This window comes from Mesoplodon bidens (assembly GCF_964165515.1).
Source record: "Mesoplodon bidens genome assembly, chromosome: X".
Lineage (NCBI taxonomy): Eukaryota > Metazoa > Chordata > Mammalia > Artiodactyla > Ziphiidae > Mesoplodon > Mesoplodon bidens.
The window spans coordinates 128,682,118-128,704,939 of record NC_138163.1 but is presented as its reverse complement, the minus strand read 5'-3'; the positions used below and the strand labels follow the sequence as shown (position 1 = coordinate 128,704,939).

At 38.5% G+C, this 22,822-nt stretch overlaps 1 protein-coding gene across 3 annotated transcripts in view; it reads right to left on the bottom strand.

Annotated features, from left to right (window-relative positions):
• The window catches only part of FANCB (FA complementation group B), a 41,835-nt gene that overhangs the window by 13,793 nt on the left and 5,220 nt on the right, over positions 1-22,822 (bottom strand). For all 3 annotated transcript variants that reach the window (XM_081221418.1, XM_081221416.1, XM_081221417.1), the window contains exons 2-8: positions 19,251-20,303; positions 10,462-10,614; positions 9,528-9,614; positions 4,034-4,162; positions 1,504-1,670; positions 593-1,035; positions 234-471 (exon numbers count right to left, since the gene is read on the bottom strand). In XM_081221418.1, the coding sequence (XP_081077544.1) occupies positions 234-471; positions 593-1,035; positions 1,504-1,670; positions 4,034-4,162; positions 9,528-9,614; positions 10,462-10,614; positions 19,251-20,186 (2,153 nt within the window). In that variant the 5' untranslated portion in view covers positions 20,187-20,303. The remainder of the gene's footprint in view (positions 1-233; positions 472-592; positions 1,036-1,503; positions 1,671-4,033; positions 4,163-9,527; positions 9,615-10,461; positions 10,615-19,250; positions 20,304-22,822) is intronic.

Sequence of the window (22,822 nt, the reverse complement as noted above, 5' to 3'; positions counted from 1 at the left end):
CAGTAAGGGGAAATCTTAAAGTCATTATTAGGCCCTAATCAACCCCACCAAAAAGCCAAAAACAAACATAAAATCAAAACGGCTTCAGTTTCTAAATGAGACCACCTGTTCATTCACGTTGTACCAGGCGATGACCTGGACATGTCCCATAATGGTACAGAACACTACCACAGGGATCCCTGTTGACACACACACACACTTCCCTGGACCAATTCCAATTTGATGTGCATTACCTGGAATAGACTATTAAAATCCCTTCAAATGGTGTTCTTTGTTTCCAGTTGAAGAGTGTCCCATAGAAGCTTCCTGGCCTTTTGCAAAAGCAAATTTCTGGAAATTCTTTGATAACTTCACATTCCATGTGTTCTAAGAGCCATACCTTCATTGAATTCAGAGCATAGCTGGGTGATATGATTTGAAAACAAGTTCTCTGCCAGGCCGTGAGAAGCGCAAAGAGATCTTCCATGTGTTCTATGGCAAAAACATGTCACAAGTGCTGTCATTAAACTCGGCCCATTATCACAGAAAGGGAGTTCTTAAAATTTTCTGATTCAATTAGGTATATGATTAAAAAAGGACCCACAAAAATTACCTATAGGTTTCTTCTTTGGAAATGTCAGCAGGTATTTCCCACTTGAAAGATCTTCTAGACTTAAAAAAATTCTGCCACACTGAACATAACGAGCTGCAGAATGGTTATCATTCTCTCTCTCTCTAATTTGTAGCAGCACAATGCAGCAAAAATTACTGAATGCTAAAAGTGGCGAAAGAGATGTTACAGCAGTAATCATCTGCACACACTCTTTCTCAGATGGTTGTACACAAACAATGCTTTCCTCTTTCCCTTCTTCTTCCTCACTATCAACACTCAACTTGATTTTTTTTACCTCTGATCCTGTTTCATATGGCACTGAGCTTGGTACTGGCGAACATTTCCTACTCAACTTGATCACCCTACTTTGACACTTAATGAGCAGAAAGCTGGAGTTAGGGGCTTGATCCATTGACAGCGATAAAGTCGCATGATTCAGGGACCTGTAAAAAATACAGAGCTCTGTTTACTCTAAAAGCTCATTCTTTAAAATCAAACAGATGATTAAATGCCATACAAACAACAACCAAAAAGTTTTATTCTCTCCTTTCCTAGGAAACATCATTTCAAATGTAAAATATATCAGAAAATTAAGTGTAAAAGCCAAACATATTTTTAAAGATTCTGTAATAGCACTTCTCTTGAAATAGGAAAGCAAAGACATTATAAATATGCTGGACTTAAGGAAGTAATTTTTTTAGGAGAAAGGGAAGGTAAAGTAATGCTTGTATTTTATTTCTGAGGTAGATTTTTCTCCTTTCCTCTTAAACAAGAAAAAAAAAACGACTAAGTTTTTAAAAGAGTCGATTTTGGCAATTATTTAGAATGAAATACCTCCATGCACTATATTTCTGTTGGACAGTGCTGTTGTAGAGCATCAAGATAATGTTATCATGTTAGAATTTACTTACACCTTCAAAGAAGATGTGGTTTTCACTCCAACAACCAAGCTATCTTCTATTACACGATACCATATCTTCTCTACTAGCTGTTCTGAATCTTGAAAATTATCTGATAACTTTTCATCAAAGGTATAGACAGGATTTTCTTCTTCACCACAAAGAGTGGCAAGACATTCCTTATGGAAAAATGTTTAAATAACTGATTACAACAACAACAAAAAAAAACAACCTGCCAAATGTAGCAAAACTAAAAAAATAATGTAAACCAGCTTTTGGCTGGGCCTTATGGCTTACATATTTTAAAATAAATTATCATAAATAATATATTATAGGTTATACATAATTCACTAAAATAAAACTTATAAAACATATAATTAACCATCTACTTGGATTAAGAAGCATGGCCTGACTGTAAACAGGGCTCTGGGTACCCAACACAGAGCCAGCAGGGATGTAAACCTGGAGTCCATTTTGAACACTAATCTCACAATATGTGCTCAAGGCATGCTGAGAACAATCCAATCTTTATTTTAGCAGTGACTAACTCTAAACTGTAACTGGAAACTTTTGTATGAATAACAGTGATTAAACTATCTTAGGACAGCTCATCGATTATTGCTAAAATTTTCTTCTTTTATTTTTCCTTTTTTAAAAAAAATTCTAGTATAGTTGATGCTAAAATTTTCTTCTTAAGGTCCAGGCCACACTCACTTATTTCTGCACACATATGGATTTATAATAGAAATGGAAATAGGAGGAGGAGTAATCATAATAATAATACACAACACTTTCTGAATGCTTGCTATATGTTAGGCACTGTTCTAAATGCCATTCATGCGTCAATTTGTTTAACCATCACAATAACTCTAGTACCCTAGGTCGGTAGTATTATTATCTACATTTTCCAGATAAGGAAACTTGAGGCACAGGGAGGTCAGGTACCTTGCCCCAGGTCACCCAGTTAGCAAGACTCAGAGCTGGAATCTGAACCAGAGGCAACTGCTTCCAGAGCCCATGTTGCACATTAACCATTACTCTATACTGCCCCTCTATGTGGTAATTACTGAAAAAAGATATGGACACTTACATTACAGTGAACAAAACATGTTCCTAGGAATCTGACACTTCTGCCAGTAGCTGTGAGATTTGAGGCAGGCTATTCACCTGAAACCTGCAGAAATTTTTATTACCTGCCAGAATTGCTCTTAAAGTTAACAATGTAAAGGGCCCAAAACAGTGCCTTGCACGCAGTGGCTTCAATGCATTAATTTCTAACATTTCTTCCCCTTTTCTAACACTGGCAAAATCACCGGGGTCAAGTGGGGAAGGGAAATGGGAAGACTTTGAACAGTGACTTTCTACAAGGACTCGCATGAGGTTTCCCAGGAGATGAGAACAGTAATACAGAAATGCAAGACGATGTGCTTTTGTTTTTTACGTTAATGGAATCATATTTTGGGCCAAAATCATCATATGGCTAAGACCGAAATACAGACACAAGGCAAAGAGCATTACAAGAACAGTAAATCTTAAAGGAAGTCAAAGCAAGGCACTAAAGTGACTTCAGGGAAGAAAATGCAACTTCAAGTGTATCTATGTCGAGCTTTTCTTGATTTATCTGTAACTCTGTTATGCTATCTTTCTCTGTAGGGAACGAATGTGCATAAATCCTATTTTTTATGAAGTCAAAGCAGTTTTTGCTCACTTTCTACATTACTATACTGGCATAAGTAACTGCAAGGTACCTGAAGAGGTTCTTACGATGGTCAACTACAAGGGAAACGAGAGTAAAATTATAAAAAGCCGATATGAGGACTAGAAGAGCATAGCAATTTAGGGACATTAAGTAGAGGAATAAATATCCTTAGAAATGAACCACGCAACAGACTAAAAGAATAATTATATTAATGATGAAATTATGTCGCCATTAATACAAGGTAAAATAATACTCAGTATATTCTGTTTAAGAAGTCAGAAAACATATACAATTGTCCCTTGAACAAAAGGAGTTTGAACTGCGCAGGTCCACTTATATGTGGATTTTCTTCAATAGTAAATACTACAGTACTACTCGATCCCCAGTTGGGTGAATCTGCAGATGGGGAACCAGGGATACAGATGGCCCACAGTAAAGTTACTTGTGGATTTTCACTGCGTGTAGGGTCGGCGCCCCTGACCCCCATGTTGTTCAAGGGTTAGCTGTAATTCACTTAGGAGTAATTTCTATTCAAACTATACAAATAAAACAGTTTAATATTTAAACCTTGTTTAAACAAAAGGACTTGTTCTCCGAGGTTCCTGATAAATGAGATTTTAATATCCTACAGAATAATTTGCAAAGTGGTAAAATATTGGCTTTTTAACCAAATAATTTTCAATGTCATAAAAGCCCACCATTACATAATCCCTGCCACTTTGCTTCTTGATCCATTGAGCATCATTTTCTAATATATTCCAATATTCTAATTTAAAGAACTCTTCAATAGCTTATAGGTTTTTAATTCATAAAATGATAAAACCGTCACATGATCAACTTTACCTCCTGTGCACTTGATGTACTATCATCTTTCCCTTGAAACAGGTTCATTAAAGCCTTGTAAGATTTTGAAATAATTTTTTCCTTAAGCAAGAGATGCTGCTGTAATTCCTGAACAGAAACCAAACCAACCTGTAGAGTATAAAGAAAAATCATTGCCAGAGATATAATTTCAAATGAAACCGAACATACCAATAATTCAGTAAGTATATTCTCCAAATTTGCTTATTAATTCATTTTTCTATAGACAAATAAAGAATACGTCTCAGAGCAAAATTATTTTATTTACAAATTTTGAGTCTCTAATTACAAAGGAAAATAAACACAGCAAGTAATTATAATAGTTTATATATCAAATTGAGAGAATGCCAATGTATTTGCATCTGCTTCACTACTGAGTAAGTAATGACTCAATACGAATATGAATAAGTCCAATCAATATTAATAAAAAGCAAGGCCTACCAACACTCCTACTCCAACAAGAAAACTGTTTTTCTTGTTGAAATAATTTCTGCTTCAAAAAGCAAGATGTATCATTATGAACAGAAATGCTTACTTTTGATTTGATACTGCTTGAAATCCTCTGTTCATATGACCTTTATAGCAAAATTTTAAAGGTAACATGTTAACAGATCCCAAACTGTCACACGTTAATTGTGCAAATAAACTCGGTGCTCGGGTCCAGTCTTAACTACCGGGGGTAAAAACTGGCTCTGAACTGGGCATGTAGCAAACCGTTCCTTTTATTATACCAGATAAATAGATTTCAGGACTAAGGATGAAACATTCATGAAATATATTTTACTCCTGAAAATTTAAAGAGTCACGTCACTGAACATTTAGAAGCTGTTTCATTTCAGATGGATATCTGAGACTGTTTAAGTATTAATTCAGCTTTTAATATAACATGTTCTTCTAGACTGAAAAAAAACAAGATGCAGCCTGTATTTGCCTTTCTTTTAAATTACATTTTAAGGCAGATAAATTCTTTTTCCTTTAATCAATGAATAGAAGTTGGAGAGTAAAGACTGAATTCTATCTTCCCTCGGTGCACAAAGTATGTAAAGTGTCTACCTAACGTTTTAAAACTTCATCTGTTAGCCTAGTTCTGAGGGCTCCACGTCATTCACGTTCCTTCATTCATTGGCCGAGTAACTCACGACTGTGGGGCCGTGAGATGTACCTGTCTGGGGTGGAGAGCCAAGTCTGAGGCTGCTGGAGGGGCAGGGAGTGGGAGAGGAGGCTACACGGGCAGACTGACAATGAGGGCACCCTCAGAAATTACCCGTGGCCTCTCTTCCCCACTCTCTTCAACATGACCCCCACTCCAGGAATAAATTGTGTGTCATTAGACTACTTAAATATTCTATGTTGTTACCAGTTTTGTTATAAAATTATGAAAAGAAGCCCATGATAACAAATTTAAACAACATAAAAAGACATCTCACCTTCCTTCCTAGACCCTCAATCCCATTTGCACAGCCAAAAGATTGCTTACCTTTCCAGAACTTTTCCATGTATATGTTAAGGTATGCTTTCATTCTCCTCCCCATAAACAAAAGCTACCCCAAACCAAATAGAGGAGCACACTGCACTGCGTGACACCGAATCTTGCTTTCCTGTTCTTACTGTGATCCCTTTCATACGTGCAGAAGAGTGTGCAAGACAAAAAAGCAGTTCATAGACTAATGATGAAGTAGATACCCCTGGAACCACACCCAGGTCAAAAAAGCAGCACTTTAGGAGCAGCCCACGGGCCCTCCCCAATAGAGAACCTCTCTCTGCCGGAGGCAACACTACCCTGGCCTTTCAGGATAACTTCCTTGTTGGTCTTCATCATTTTACCATCCTCATATGAACTCCTAAGAATATGTTTAGTTTGTGTGTGTGTTCTGCTTCTGAACTTTTATAAGTGGAATCGTTCTGTATGTAATCGCTTTTCGAGTCACCTGTTTGTCGCTAGTAGCTGTAGCTCATGCCTTTCACTGCTCTGTAGCATCCCATCGGCTCACTACACCAGTTCCCCTCTCCTTCCTCCCACTGATGGACAGCTGGGTTATGCCCAGCTGTGGAGCATTACAAACAATGCTGCTGTGAACATTCCTGTACATATGCACAAGTGTCTCCAAGGTCCTGGCCTCTCCTTATCCCCTCCAACAAGTGGCTGGAAAATAAAATGCATAGGGGAAAGAACAGTGAGCTCAACTCTAGCTCTAGCTCTGCAAGCCACCTCACATTTCTGGCTCTCCATCTGCTTCCTTGCATGCAAAATGGCGGAGAGGGTAGATTTGTTCATCTCTAAAAGGCCTTCCAGCGCTTAGAAATGTTTTGAGCCACGTTGAGAGCTAGGGGTAACATGTGGATACTTGAAACAACATGGACGCTCAGCTATCTCTTAGTCCCTGCCTTCGAATGTCCCTGCCTTCCCTCTCTGTTTCTTTCATATTTTCCTTCTTTGTCTCTGTTGATACCTTCTAGATAATTTTTCTAACAGTCTAGTTTGCTTATTTGCTCCACATCTCTGAGTCAACTGTTAAACTCATCTGTTTTTTTTAATTTCAATTTATTTTTAGTTTATAGAAATGGTTATTTTCTGTGAATAATTAATCATGATGCCTTGTTTCTTCACGTGCTTAGTTATTCTGTAGGTGGCTCATTTTCTTTAAAAAATTACTTGTGAGATTCAGAAGAGACCTAGGATAAATGTGTATTCCTAGAGAGGATTTTATGTTGTTTCTGCCAGGTGACTAGGGCACTCTTGCTTTATGTTAAATACAAATGCTCCCAGGGCGATAGTAGCATCAGCGTTCTGCTTGTCTCCCTGGGTTCCAGCCTTTAGAGTTTGGCCTGCTAATTTATTCTTATATTTTCAGCTTTTTGAAGCTTTTAAGAAGATTTTAAAAACATATTCCATCTATCATTTTAAGTTGTTTTTATTATCAGAGTTGATCCAAATAAATTAAATGACATATTACCAGAAGTGGAATTTCTAAAAGTCATGCTTTCATAAATTAAATTATTTTGGCATCATTTAAAAATCAGTATAAAGAGGTACCTTAATCTTTCTGACAGCTGCATACTATTCCATGGTTCAGTTATATCATAATTTATTTACCGTACTCCTAATGATGGATATTTAGATTTTGATTGAACTTTGTTTATTAATACTACTTAAACGTTCCTGTAAAATCAGCTTTGCTTACATGTATAAGTATACGTTTAGAACAGATTTCTACAAGTGAAACTGCAAGAGTAAAAAGATATGTGCAATTCACATTTTAATAGCTATAACAAGTTTCCTTCTGAGGAGGTTGGACCACTTTACATACTCAACAGTACTGTTTTAGGGCTTCCCTGGTGGCACAGTGGTTGAGAGTCCACCTGCCAATGCAGGGGACACGGGTTCATGCCCCGGTCTGGGAAGATCCCACATGCCGCGGAGCGGCTGGGCCCATGAGCCATGGCCACTGAGCCTGCGCTCCGCAACGGGAGAGGCCACAACAGTGAGAGGCCTGCGTACCGCAAAAAAACCAAACAAACAAACAAAAAAACAATACTGTTTTAGAATGCCTATTTATATTAAGAAAATTAATCCTTTGTCAAATATGTTCCAATTTCTTTTTATATAATTTGTCTTTTTATTTATTCTACTTTGGAGCACAGAAGTTTTTAATGTAATCAAGCTTTTCCTTTATGGTTCTATGTCCATTATGTTTGATTTATCTACTGTTCACATTCACATCTAATATGTGTTCACTAAGCATTTACTGAATTCACTTCAATATTAAAATACTTGCAAAAAAAAACTTCTAAAGGGCCTGCAAAGTACAAATATTTACTATCTGGCCCTTCACCAAAAAAGTTTGCCAGGGATAAAGGAAAAAGATAAATGACAACACAAGGAAACAGACAAATCAGAAAGGAGGGACAACTGGCCTGGCCTCCTCATTAGTGTCACTTTTTTCAAAACGGGGAGAGGGCATAATTCTAGATGAAAAGACCAATGAGACATATAATAATCAAGTGCAAGTGTAAACTGATTGGATCCTGAAAAAAGCAGCCATATAAAACATTTCTGCGGCAATTGAAGCCATTTGAATATGGACTGAATAGTAAATAAGATTAAGAGATTATTATACTAACTTTCTAAGTGAATAATGGTATCGGGGTTACATAGGAGAATGTCTTTATTTTTAGGAGATTCCTGCTAAAACACATAGGAGTGAAGTATTAGAATATTTGCAACTTTCAAATGGTTCTGCAAAAATGTACAAATACATGTACATACACACACACAGAAGCAGAAACGGATGAGGCAAATGTGATTTTTTATAAAGTAACAATAGTTGAATCTACATGGGGACTAGAGATAATCACTGTTTTATTCTATGAATTTTCTGTATATTGGAAAATTTTTATGAATGAAAAAAGGCAGGTTACATAAGAACAGGCATCTTATAATCACATTTCCATGTAAACTTGCATATATTCATTAAAAACATCAACAAGAATATGCAAGTCAGAGTGTTAAAACTGGTTATATCACAGAAGTGGAATCATAGGTAATTGTTAGTGTCTCGAATATTTCTTGGCAGAGTCTGAGTATTTTACAGGGAATGTGTGTTACCTTCGTACATTTGGAAAAAAAAATCAAAAACTTTTTTAGAGAGCTTTGTATGGAAAACTTGAAGGTAAACTGATCATGTTTAGAACATGTCATGATTCATCACACCTGCTGCTCCTTTATGGTATACTGATCCTAAAAACCAGGAAGAATGTGTTTTCAAAAGTCAGCCTCTATTTTATCTTATAAGGCTTATTAAATTTACATAATCTTATGACAAAAAGGTACCATGTTTAGATGACACATTTATAAGTAATGTCATAATAGCTTTTACAGAGGTACCAAAAAAGGAAATAGATCCTTTGAAATACAGGTTTCCCCACTACCCAAAAGTAGAGCATGCCTATGAAACCTTTTGAAAGCCATTATGAAATGATGTAAAGCAAAGAAGCAATTACCTTAGGACATATCTTGCTAAGGGATGCACACAATAAATGGGAGATAAAGCACGGGTGCTCACAGACACAGGTCAAAGCTATGGCAGCTGGATGCTGAGAGGCCGAACTCAGTCCCCAGGAAGGAGCTTGGCGGGGCTACTCTCGCTTCTCGGGATGCGCGGTGTAACGGCTCGTCGCAAAACAAAGGCTGAACGCTATTTTCGCTTTCGCCTTTTTTCATAAAAGCGAAAGTCCTCTTTGGATTTCTTTCGGTTAGCAAAAACAGGTGCTAGCGCAGGTCTTTCGTAAAAGCAAAGTGGCATAAAGCAAAGCGGCGTAAAGCGAACTTTCAAAAAGCAGGGGATACCTGTACCATATTTTCCCTCCCAATCACTCAGTTTCTTATACTTTAAGGACCTTTCTTTCAATGTTCTTTCCTTCATTTAGAACAGCAGTAATCCAGAAAAGCAAAAGCAGAAAGCAAACAGACACTAACTTTCAATCTTCTTTCCAGAGGTGGAACCACCAAATAATTCTTTTTGCCGTCAAATAAGTCATCTTCATTGTAATCCAATGTTTCACTCTAATAAATAAAACAATACACTAAAACTGAAATTTTGAAACAAATTGAACATTCTTAAGATTAACAAAATACAATTAAAGTTTATCCAAAAGGCAGTGTGCCACAATACACATTGTTATATAAAAGATAAGATACATATTTTCCCCCTCATCTTCTCATAACTAGAAAAAAAATTATTATTTCCACTATTACCACCCACCTAACATTTGTATACTGCTTCAAAAAGTATCAGCTTACTAGGCTTTTATAAAATCCCATAACTAGAGAAAATAAGAAGTATTCTCATTTTACTAATGGGAAAAAAAAACAGAAAAAAAAAAGTGAGGCTCAGAGATGTTTTATATAGATCTGAAACTTCCAGAGTATTATTTTCCTTATGCTTAAAATATTAAGATATTATGAACGGTTACTTCTTTTAGTAAAGCAGTTTCACTTTATTTTGTTCCTTAATTAATCCAATATTATCATGTTTATTAGGATAAAATGTGCTTTTCAGAAGCAACGATAAAGTTAATTTACAGTATTATTGTCACTTGAGTGAATACCAGATATACTATATTCCAAATTTATAACAAAAACACCTACACTAATACGTATAAAATAGATAACTAATAAGAACATGCTGTATAAAAATAAATAAATATTTTTAAGAAGTCAATTTGTATAACATTTGTTGAAAGAAGAGTCAATGTACTATGTAAAAGATTCAATGTATGCATTTTTAAAGTTCTAAAAGCTTACTTTAAGTATGAAATCAAAAATATTTAAAGGGTAACTCAAAAGCTTTAAAGTGCTCAAATTTTCTAAAATGTTCTTAAGTAATGCATAAAAAGTAAACAGAACTTACTGAATAGTTTAAATTGTCCAGGTCTGTTATTTTAAAGGAACTGAGGCAATCTGAATTCAAGGGGTCCTTAAAAAGTAGCAGTACTTGTCCAGTTCCAGTTCCAAGAAAGTCATCTATCAGCACTGAGCTAACTTTCTCCCACTTAGCAGCAACCTGAAAGAGTGTTAAAGAAGGAATAGAGAAAGAAAAAAATCAGATGTGAAGTAAGCTAAATCCTTTTGTTGCACGTAGCTCTAATTTGTCATCTTCAATCTTACAAACAAGCAATGAAAATGGTAGGGTAAACACTGAAAACTAAACTAAAATAAAGATATTGGGAGATGAGAAGACATAAGGAGTCAACAATTTATAAATAGCAAGGTGCTGAAATTTCTTTATCAACATTTGTCCAGGGACTGTCACGTTCTTGATTTCCATATTAAAATTTTATAATTTATAAATTCTAACACTTCTCATGACTAACTCTAGTGAAGATTCTTTCTCTAACCGGTTAATTTAAGGATGACCCTCACTCCCATAAGCCTTAGTGGATATCTATTTATGATCAAACCAATTAAACAAGCAATTCAGTGGCATTAGGTAACTAGACGGTACTAGCAAACGCTTTAAGAGCTCTCAAAGCAGAATAACGTTTAAGAGTCCATATGAAATTAATTAATACCCTAAACTCTGGTAGGACAGAACATAGTCATTATGAGGGGCACAGAAGGGGAGGGATCCTAATCGTAGGGCACCTAGAATCATCCTAGCCTAATGAAATGATTTCTTAAGTTTATACAAGAACGTGAGATCCCAAGTTTAAAACAGAAGACAACTTCTTAAAGATCCATAAAGCTGAAACCTTCCAGATTGGTTCCCTAGAAAACTAACACCATGGGGATCAGAAATCCCTTCTCCCTCAGGCAGAAAAGCTGAAACTCCCACGTAGAATCCCGCATGGATACATCATCCTCTAGGTGGAGGGTAGCCTGCATTAGAGCAAGAACATAAGACTTTCAATCTATATAATGAAATATCAATCTTTCACCTATAAGGTTAATTCCAAAGCAGTGATATTTCACTCATGCAGGGAGAAAGCTGTAAACTCATATCCCCCCTTCCTCCCACTGCCCCACCATGAATAGCATGGACTATAATGAACCACGTGAAGAGACACTGGTAATAAGAATGTGCTCAGCACGCAAACACCATAGAGCTGTGCACGCATGCATCCACACACACGCTTGCAATCTCTAGCTCTAGAATAGCACCATCCAAAAGAAATATACGTGAGCCACAAATGCAAGGCACATATATAACTTTAAATTTTCCAGTAGCCCATAAAAGAAAGTTCTCTAGTAGCAGTAAAAATGTGAAACTTATTTTATTTAATCTACCTAAAATATTATTTCAATTCAATATAATCAATAAAAATTATTAAAGAGATCTTTTATTTCCATTTTTTACTAAGCCTTTGAAATCTGGTGTGTATTTGACATGGACAGCACATTCTAATTCACACCAGCCACATTTCAAATGTTGAATCGCCACCTGGGGCTAGTGGCTACCGTATCAAACATCGCACCTCTAGAACATATTAGCCTCTTTCTATCTACAACACACCACTATCTGTTTCACATATACTTGACAATGATCTCAATTTTGAAATGCATGCTACATAGATACTTGTCAAAACTTGCAGAGACAATTTCTTAGTTGTGGCATGTGGTATCTTTAGTTGCAGCATGCGGGATCTAGTTCCCTGACCAGGGATCCAACCCGGGCCACTCCCCCCTCCCCCCCCCGCCCCCGCATTGGGAGCACGGAGTCTTACCCACTGGACCACCAGGGAAGTCCTGTGATAGAAATTTTAATTGAGCTTCTAATTAACTTGACAGGGCACATCAAATAAGGCAGTATCTGCTTTTTTTCCCAAAGCAGCACAAGAACTTAAAAGATTGTATAATGTACTAAAAAAACTACTTTGGAAGATCTTAAACTATAAACACTTCACACCACATAAATGAATGTGCTGAGAAACATCTTAAGCCAGGAGGACGCAATGTTAACAAAACACCAGGGTCAGAGAAATATTATCGGAGACACACAGTTACAATCCTCCAATTTCCTTTTCATTTTCTGCACCTTTTTACTTGTTATTGAATGCTCAATACCAGTGAGTATTTTAAAGCAATTTCCCAACCTTACATTAAGAGACATGACTACATGTAGATAAAATGTGAATGCTTGCTCAAAGGACAACTCTGAGTTTCAAAATGTAACATAATGAAATTCTCTAAGCAACGGTTTTTTTAGAAAAATTAACACATCACTTTTCTCTGGAGAACAATTATTTGTCTCTAAAGGGACAATGATAGATTTCAAGGAATTCCTCTAGATTTCATTTTAAGTTTAAAACGATAATGACCAACTTTTAAAAACCTCAACAACTGATTTGAGTTTTCTAGAAAGGTTTATGATCTTATTCTAAGTAAAAATACAAAGCCAATTATTACCAATTAATGAAAATTAGAAAGTTATAGTAAAAGACAAATAAATAGATAATAATTGTAGTTATGTATTTATGTATTTCCAAAAACTCAAGGTTTTTTTTGTTGTTGTTTTGTTTTTTTAAGGTTTTCAAAATAACATTTATTTCTTAAAAGTTAACACGTGCATAATAGGAAACCAAAGAACACAAGAAGCAAAAAACAAAGTCACCCATCATCACAAGCAGTTTACCATTTGATGTGTCCTTCTAGGTCTCGTTTGTGTATTTAAACACAACTAAGCACCCATTTTTATGTAATTAAGATCATAGAGTTATGTATCATGCTTTTTCACACATCATGAATATTTACCATTTGAAAGTCCCAAAGCTATGAGTATTTTGATAAACAAAAATACACTACACCAACTCAATCTGGAAGGAAAAAAAATGTAATCCTTTCTTGGCGACAAAAACTTCAGAAAAGACAAAAATGGCAACAGGCCTCTAGATAAAGATATTGGCAGAGTTATGATTAAAATACTACATTCCCTTAACGTTCAATTAAAAATGAGACATAAAGCAACACAGTACCCAAAGTATAATGCTTTTAAGAGGATTCATTATCTGATCTAAACTATTAAAGTATTAGCAAGGAGGTATGTTTCCACTGAATTACTTAACAATGTATTCCTATAGTACAGCTAAGAGATGCACACACATCAATGGTTATCATCAAAATATAAAAAGGAACACATCCACATACTTCCCTCCCTTTTATACTGCCTTCTGCCTCTCTGCTGCCAACCTAATGAACAAGTCCTGGTGTACATTTCTCAGATGGCTTAACAATTCCATGTCCAAGATGCTACTTTTTTTTTTTTACCAATTATAACAAAGATATTTACAAATTGGTTAATTCACTAGCTCTACTTTTTATCATACACTGTGACCTCAGGACTCCTAAAAAGCCTAGATGTTGCATAATAATGAATGAACCTTGTCCATAATAAGCACTGGTTCTTTACAAAAATGCACATTTAGACCTATGGTTATAACCTAAAACTGTCTTCTAGATATGGAGATATTAGCTAAGAGCCCTTCCCTTCACCCTCCTCCTCCAGCATATCAGCGACTAAGTACAGGACTATATCTAGCTCCAAGAGGTGGATTAACATAGACGCTCCCAGAAGACACAGCCCTTCCTAAAAACCAACAAAAGGGCATTTATTAAGGGGTTATTTTACTACCTCTACTTTTAATATACTTTGGGCATTAGGACTTGCTTATTCTTTAATACACAGCAATATTAACTAAAACACACAAATAGAACAATGGTTAGACAATCGGAACTTGTCTAAAGACTCATGGGCACAGATCCCTTCTCTGTACTTCCTTCCCTGTCCGCTTCCCGCCTCCCCACCACCCAGTGAATAGTCAGCTTACTCTCCAAGACTCAAGTTTAACAATTTCCACTCCCCCAATACAACCATTCCTGTGAATTAACAGAAAAAGAATACTTAAAAGGTGTTACTTTGGGCTTCTCTGGTGGCGCAGTGGTCGAGTCTGCCTACCAATGCAGGGGACGCGGGTTTGTGCCCCTGTCTGGGAGGATCCCACATGCCGTGGAGCGGCTGGGCCCGTGAGCCATGGCCGCTGAGCCTGCGCGTCCGGAGCCTGTGCTCTGCAATGGGAGAGGCCACAACAGTGAGAGGCCCGCGTACCGCAAAAAAAAAAAAAAGGTGCTACTTTTAACTCTCTATTTTCAACATATGTTGTGCACTTTTACACATCTAGAAAGATTAGATGTTTCAAATACAGATTTGTTTGTCCACTATGTATACACGCAGTAGCACTGAAGAAACTGCACACAAAGGCTATAGTCACAAAGTGTCTCCTAAACAGGAACACTCTGGCCTAGAAGCTTCCTCTTCTCATCTCTATCACCCCAGTGGACAAGAATAATAAGCATCTGTAATGCTTAGAGGGGATTTTAACAATTTTACTTCCTCCAGTTGTTTTCAGAAGTCTTTCCTATGAATTTTAACACAAAGTGTACACAGTGTATTTATTGGCTATTTTTGTCATACACTGGCAACCTCTTTAACATATAGGAAGACTAGATGTTGTAAATTTGGACGCTCTGTCCTTTATGTAATGTACACAGCCAAGTAAAACAAAACGCAGAGACACACCAGACAATGATTAGTCTTTGTATAAAGCCCTTTATACTTTCTTCTTTCTCCCTGAACCAGCACAAATAAAATAATGTGTACTGCTCAGAGAGGTGGTTTGATCATTTTGATCACTCCATTTCTAAAAGACAGTATTTCACACGAATTTTAACAAAAGGATATATCTACAAAATATGTTACTTCACTACCTCTACTTTTAACATACTTTGTGCACTTCTAAACATCTAGAAAGACGAGATGTTTCAAATAAGGACTTAAGTTTGTCCACTATATACACAGTAGTGTTGAATAAACTACACACACGTAACAATGGTTAGATCTGAAAGTGTCTTCTACATAGGAACATTCTAATCTAGAACACTTCATTTCTCCCAGTACCTCCTTTCTGCCATCCATCCAACATTGGGCAAGTACAGGCACAGGTGTCACTTAGATGTGATTTACAATTTCACTTGCAAAGGCCCTTTTCAGAAGACGGCCTTTCAATGACTTTTAACACAAAGTGTACAAAATGTGTTAGTTTACTAACTCTACTTTTGTCATACATTGGCAAACTCTTTAATATCTAGAGACTAGATATTATAAAATTGGGACCCATTGGTCCAGTATATACAAAATATATAAAGTTAAACAAAATGCATGTAACATATAGAGCAATGGATAAGCTGAAATGTTCCAGTACCTGCTAGCAAAACATCTTTTGCAATCTTCCCTCCCACCTCCCTAAACCCAATGAACAAGCACAGAGTACACCGTTCAGAGAGGGGGTTTAACAATTCCATTTCCAAAGACTATTTCCCAACAGTTTTTAAAAGCTATTTACAAGAAGCATTATTCTACTAAAACTACTTTTAAATACATCGAGCACTTCTAAACATCTAGAAAGAATAGATATTTCATATAAGAACTTACTTGTCCACTATGTACACAGCACTATTAAATAAAATTGTACACATGTAACAATGGTTATAATCTGAGGTATCTTCTAAATATGACCATTTTGGCCTGAACCATTTTCTCCCTCACTTCCTTCTCTCCACTGCCAATCCAGTGGACAAGTACATACATGTGTAATGCTTAGAGGTGGTTGAACAAATTCATATCCAAAAGTCATTTACAGAAGACAAGCTTTCCTATGAATTTCAATAAAGTATACAAAATGTGCTCATTTTACTACTTTGTCATACACTGGCAACCCCTTTAACATCTAGAGACTAGATGTTGCAAAACTAGGACTCAATTTGTCCATTATATACACTATATACACAGCAAAACAAAATGAACATACAAAAAATGGTTTTGTCTGAAAATGTCCAGGTATGAACACACTAGCATATTACCTTTTGCAATTCTTCCCCTCCCTCCTCCAAACCACTGAACAAGTATAGACAATAGCATACTGCTCAGAGAGGTGGTTTAACATTTAACAATCCCAAAGACAGTACTTCCTGTGAATTTTAGCAAAAAGATATTTACGAAGTGATATTTTACTACCTCTACATTTAACATACGTTGGGCACTTCTAAACATCTAGATGGACTAGATGTTTCAAATAAGGACTTAATTTGTCCACTATATACAGAGCAGTACTGAATGAACTGCACACATGTAACAGTTATAATCTGAAAGTGTCTTCAAAATACCAGCATTCTAGCCATTCTAAGACCAACCCCCTTCTCTCTCTCCCCGCTCCACCAACCCAGAGGGCTATCATGCTCAAATTTTCGGAAGACAATCTTTCCTAGAAATTTTAACACAAAATGTACAAAATGTATTATTTACTAACTCTATTTTTGTCATACACTGGCAACCTCTTTAACATCTAGAAGGACTAGGTGTTGTAAATTAGGACTCATTTGTCCATTATATACACTATATACACAGCAAAGTGAAACAAAATGCAGGAACATAAAAAAGACAATGGTTAATCTTGCCTCACGACAAACACACTGGCACAGAGCTCTTTGCACTTCCTTCTCCTCCCCTCGACCTTGAACCAGTGCACAAACACAGTGCATACTGCGTACTGTTCAAAAAGGTGGTTTGGCCACCCCTCCCCCCCCAAAACATTTCATACGAATTTTAACAAAAAGATATTTACAAAATGTCTTTTTACTACCTCTACTTTGAACATATATCAGGCACTTTAGAACATCTAGAAAGACTAGATATTTCAAAAAAGTACTTATTGTCAACTACATACACAGTAGTAAGGAATAAAATGCACACACAAAACAATGGTTCTAATATGCAAATGTCTTCTAACTGTGACCAGTCTGGCACAGAACCTTCTCTTCTTCCTCCTCAACGTCTTCCATTCCATGTCCTCTAACCCACTGAACAAACGTGGACCTCTGTAGCTCCTGATGTCGCCTCTAGAGGTGGTCAAACAACTCCATTTCGAAAAGTCATTTCCAGAAGACATTTCTTTTCTACGGTTTTTTTAAAGAAACAAATGGGCATTTACAAGACATGTGACTTTAACTCTATCATACGTCGGCAACCTCTTCACATCTAGAAGGCCTATATGCAGCGAAAAGTTTTCTTTTGAAAGGTTGGGGGGAAAGTTGAGAGCAGCTTTTTCATATTATATACACAGGCCTTCCATAAACGGCCAGTAAATCTTCCCAAAGGGTGGCGGGCACTTCCTATTGGCCGCATGTGGTACGTTATTCTACCATTTCCATCTTCCGACATTGAGGTCTTGATAGAACGACGACCAACCGCCCGATGACCCGCTAACGTTCCACCCGTTGTCGTCGACCGGGGCTCCGCTCACTTTCCGGGCCCGTTAAGGCCTTTGTCCATCACTGCCCGGACGAGGTGAGGTCTCGTCCAGCTGGGACAGAGAGGTCACCTCAGGTCCCAGATCCACGCGGGCTCGAAGGCCTAAGTGTGGCTGAGCTGGCGTCCACGTAGACCCCTCTTCCCGGGCCCTCGAGGCTCTAACAGCCCTCAGTGGTGTTCCAGTGGCCGCCATTCTTCTCGCCCTGCCACGCCCGACGCCCAAAGGCGCCACGTCCTCAGTGGCCTGCCAGAGGCTTCGCCTAACCCCTGCAGCGTGAGGTCAAGAGACCCGGCGGTAGGTGGGATCTGGGCTCCGAGGGGCCGCCGCCATTAGGTCGCGGAGGTGGTGGTGGGGGAGCAGTTCGTTGCTGCTTCCGGGCTCGGGCCCTGCCAGTGGGCGGCCGTGGCGAGGGCTCTGGGGCTCGGCAAGACACAGCCTGAGCCTGTCCCGGGGGCCCCCCAGTTCACCTGACGACCAGAGGCCGGAGGGCCTGGAGGGCCCCGGGCTAGAAGGCCGCGATCCGCTTCTTAGCGCGCTCTCTGCCGGAACTCAACTCAAGGGTTTTATGACTCAAAATCGCAAGGCAAAATCCTTACCAAGTAATATTCAGATAATTTTAAGAAAAAAGACTGATGTAACATATATGATTTTCTTTTTAGTGCAGCACTAAAAATTGATTTGGATAATAAGACTCCAGGATGAATCCTATGAAGCACAGGGATGCTTAGTAGGTCTAAGACTATGCCAACTGAATGATTAAAAGTACCATACCTGGGGCTTCCCTGGTGGCACAGTGGTTGAGAAATGCCTGCTAATGCGGGGGACACGGGTTCGAGCCCTGGTCTGGGAGGATCCCACATGCCACGGAGCAACTAGGCCCATGAGCCACAACTACTGAGCCTGTGCATCTGGAGCCCGTGCTCCGCAACAAGAGAGACCGCGATAGTGAGAGGCCCGTGCACTGCGATGAAGAGTGGCCCCCACTTGCCACAACTAGAGAAAGCCCTCGCACAGAAACAAAGACCCAACACAGCAAAAATAAATAAATTAATTAATAAACTCCTACCCCCAACATCTTCTTTGAAAAAAAACAAAAAACAAAAAACAGGGCTTCCCTGGTGGCGCAGTGGTTGGGAGTCCGCCTGCCGATGCAGGGGACACGGGTTCATGCCCCGGTCCGGGAGGATCCCGCATGCCGCAGAGCGGCTGGGCCCCTGAGCCATGGCCGCTGGGCCTGCGCGTCCGGAGCCTGTGCTCCGCAGCGGAAGAGGCCGCAACAGTGAGAGGCCCGTGTACCGCAAAAAAACAAAAAAAAGAAAAAAAGAAAAAAGTACCATACCTGAAAGTTCTTTTCCCAAACAGCACAAGCATCACTGGCCCTAAAGGATATGACGAAAAGGAGGTCTCCTCCACCTGAATCCATAAGTTGAACTGCACAAGGATCTTCAAATGGAAGCTGGCACACACTTTTAGGAGTCCCATTTTGGAATGAAATCAGCTGATTCTTTTGAGTAAGAGCAATCAGAGACATTCTTAACTGGTTGTTGACAATCTCAGTTGCATAGACATGCACACATGTTATCACACTGGTATAAGCAGGAGGGATAATGTATGTATCACTTATTACTTCTCCCCTTTCAAGGGAGTATACACAAAATTGAGTATTCCAAGTTGCATAATCTGATTTTGAAGGCTGTGGGTTACACCCTTCCTCAGATAAGTAACATCTCTTTCGTCCTAACAAAACCATACCTACATTTTCAATCTCCCCTGTCCACTCAATAGAGGAAAACTTAATGGACATAGTAACAACTTTGCCAGTTTGGGAAGAGATATAAAAGAATGTTTGGACACATCTCCATAAAACTAAAGGGCCATTAAGGACCCTTATGCTGTCCTTCAACTCATAGTGTAGTTCAAAACTCAAACGCTTTTCAAATTTATTGGTACTGTGAAGAAATAGTAGAAAATATCTGAAAATGTTACTCTCTTTAATGCACTGTATCATAATATAAGGCAGATTAATTCCAGTTCTGAAATCTGAAACACAGTCGCAACCCATAATTTTTAAATGAGAGTATTCTTCTTTTATGCTAAAGAATCCAGTGGATTTCTGAACAAATACTCCTGTTCCTCTGTCAAATACCATTCTTCTGACATGTAGTAACACAGGTGTTTTTGTAGGCCCTTCATCTACAAAATTTCCTTTAGACAAACGAAAAACAAGGACTTCTCCATTATAACAGAAGAGCCTTTCTTGTTCATTAGATGACATTGCTCATTTGCTAGTAAAGCCACAGTATCAAGTCCAATTTTCAAATGTAAATCGATTCCAGTTGATGCTTCTAAACCTAAAAATGAAATGAGGGAAACTGCCATCCAGTAGGCAGAGCTGAAAAGAAAACACATGTTTTTGTTAGAGAACTATCACATAGGTAAATATAAACTTTGACATTTTTAAGCTTTTTATGCTATTTTAACAATGTCACGCTTATCAAAAAACTGTATCCCAAATATTATTTCTGTACAGCCGTTAAAAAACACAGTTTGCAAAGAATGCAAATAACCACACCACAAAAGATAACCGAATGTGTTAACAGCATCTATTAAAAGGTGTGGGTGCTCTATTATAAGGAACTGCACACATTCTCTCTGGCTCAGGGAATTTCTTAAGGGTGCTACTTCTGTCTCTCAAACCTACCGACCTAATCTGGTTTCTCCCTCTCGGCCTTAGTCCCTTCCCTCTACAATGACAACTAGGTCAGTCAAGGATTCAAATTAGGGCACTCCCACAGCCCAGGCGCTTGGGTTCCTGCTTCCCTGAGAAAGGAGTTCCAACGGACTCGATGGCCAAAATGAAAGCCCAGAAAGAAAAACAGGAGATGTTGTAACATGGCTTTAAAAAATCTCCATAAGAGTAATAGAAATAAATCTTAAATCTTACTTTGCAAAAACAGTGCAGTTTTACACCCTAAGGAAGTCACTATCCTCATTCAAAGTAGAAGAAAATAGAGATTATAGAGGATCTATAAAATAGAGGATCCTCTATAAAAAAGAGGATTAAAATAGAGTATCATTATTACAATCAACACAGAATTAAATAATAGCTATAATTATTAATGCTTATTATATGCCAGGTACAATACATGCATTATTTCACTTAAAGCTCACAACTACTCTTTTAAAGTAAGTATTCTTATTATCCCATCTTATAAACAAGAAAACCGTAGTCTAACAAAGGTCAGAAAATTCTTCCAAGCTTACAAAGCTAATCAGCAATGGCACTAGATTTGGAAGAGGGGCCCAATGCCTCCTGAACCTACACTTTTTTTTTTTTTTTTTGCGGTACACGGGCCTCTCACTGTTGTGGCCTCTCCCGGTGCGGAGCACAGGCTCCGGACGCGCAGGCTCAGTGGCCATGGCTCACGGGCCCAGCTGCTCTGCGGCATGTGGGATGTTCCTGGACCGGGGCACGAACCCGTGTCCCCTGCATCGGCAGGCGGACTCTCAACCACTGCGCCACCAGGGAAGCCCTGAACCTACACTTTTAACCACTACACTGTCCTGGCACACATTCCCTTACTCTGAACACTGGTTATAAGAAAGGCAACTTGAGAGAATTAGTAAAGTAGAATACAGAACAAAGGAACCCCCCCTCCACTGAACACATGTAACAAAACATGTAAGAAAAAGATGTTGATGTCTCTTTATCCAGTGGCTATATATGCTGAGTCACTCCTGTAACAGTTACCAAATGCTTAGCATATGCTAAGAACCGTGCACCTTTAGAACACCCTCTGAATGTTGGGCCTGCCTTTTACTAGATGTGTGATCTATGGCAAGTTACTTAACCCCTTCGTGCCTCACATCCACATCTATGTAATGGGGTGTAGTAACAGTATCTACCCCACAAGGTGCTGGAATTAGCTAATATAACTCACTTGAAATAGAAGTTGGCACATAGAAAGTGCTAATAAAGGCTAGCTACTATCATTCTTATCATCATGGCTGGCTCTTGTTCATACAGTACCTAATCTTAGAAACATCAGAATAGTTGCATACCTAATGGTCTGTGAATGCTGAAATGTCTCTCGTCACTCACTATAAGTAACTCTAACTCATACTCTCTCTTTTCTCTTATTTGTGGATCACTTACACCAGGAAAATAAAGTACTTTAGAAATAAATGAAAACTAGGTCATGTACAAGGAAGTAATATTGTTTTCCTCTTTCAAATGAGAAGCAAACTCCAAAGGCTTAGATTTTGTTCTTTTAATATAAAAATCTACCAGTAGTCCAATTAGAAAAAAATATCACTGAACCATTAATCTATAAATTTAACTTAATATAGCCTGCATTTTATTGAAATGACTTGATTTAGAGGCAATTCTACTTAAAAGCAGACTAGGGCTTCCCTGGTGGCGCAGTGGTTGAGAGTCCGCCTGCCGATGCAGGGGACACGGGTTCGTGCCCCGGTCTGGGAAGATCCCACATGCCGCGGAGCGGCTGGGCCCGTGAGCCATGGCTGCTGGGCCTGCGCGTCCGGAGCCTGTGCTCTGCAGGGGGAGAGGCCGCAACAGTGAGAGGCCCGCCTACCGCAAAAAAAAAAAAAAAAAAAAAAAAAAGCAGACTAGATTAGTCAGCATCTACATTTGAATTGGAGATGCTGCACCTTATTGTCTAACTTCCAAATACATGTGGTTTTAAAATACGCTCACAGCAACTAAGCCCATGCGCTACAACTACTGAGCCTGCGCTCTAGAGCCCACGTGCTGCGACTACTGAAGCCCACGCACCTAGAGCCCATGCTCCGCAGCAAGAGAAGCCACTGCAATGAGAAGCCCGCGCACTGCAACAAAGCGTAGCCCCAGCTCGCCGCAACCAGAGAAAGCCCGCGCGCAGCAACGAAGAC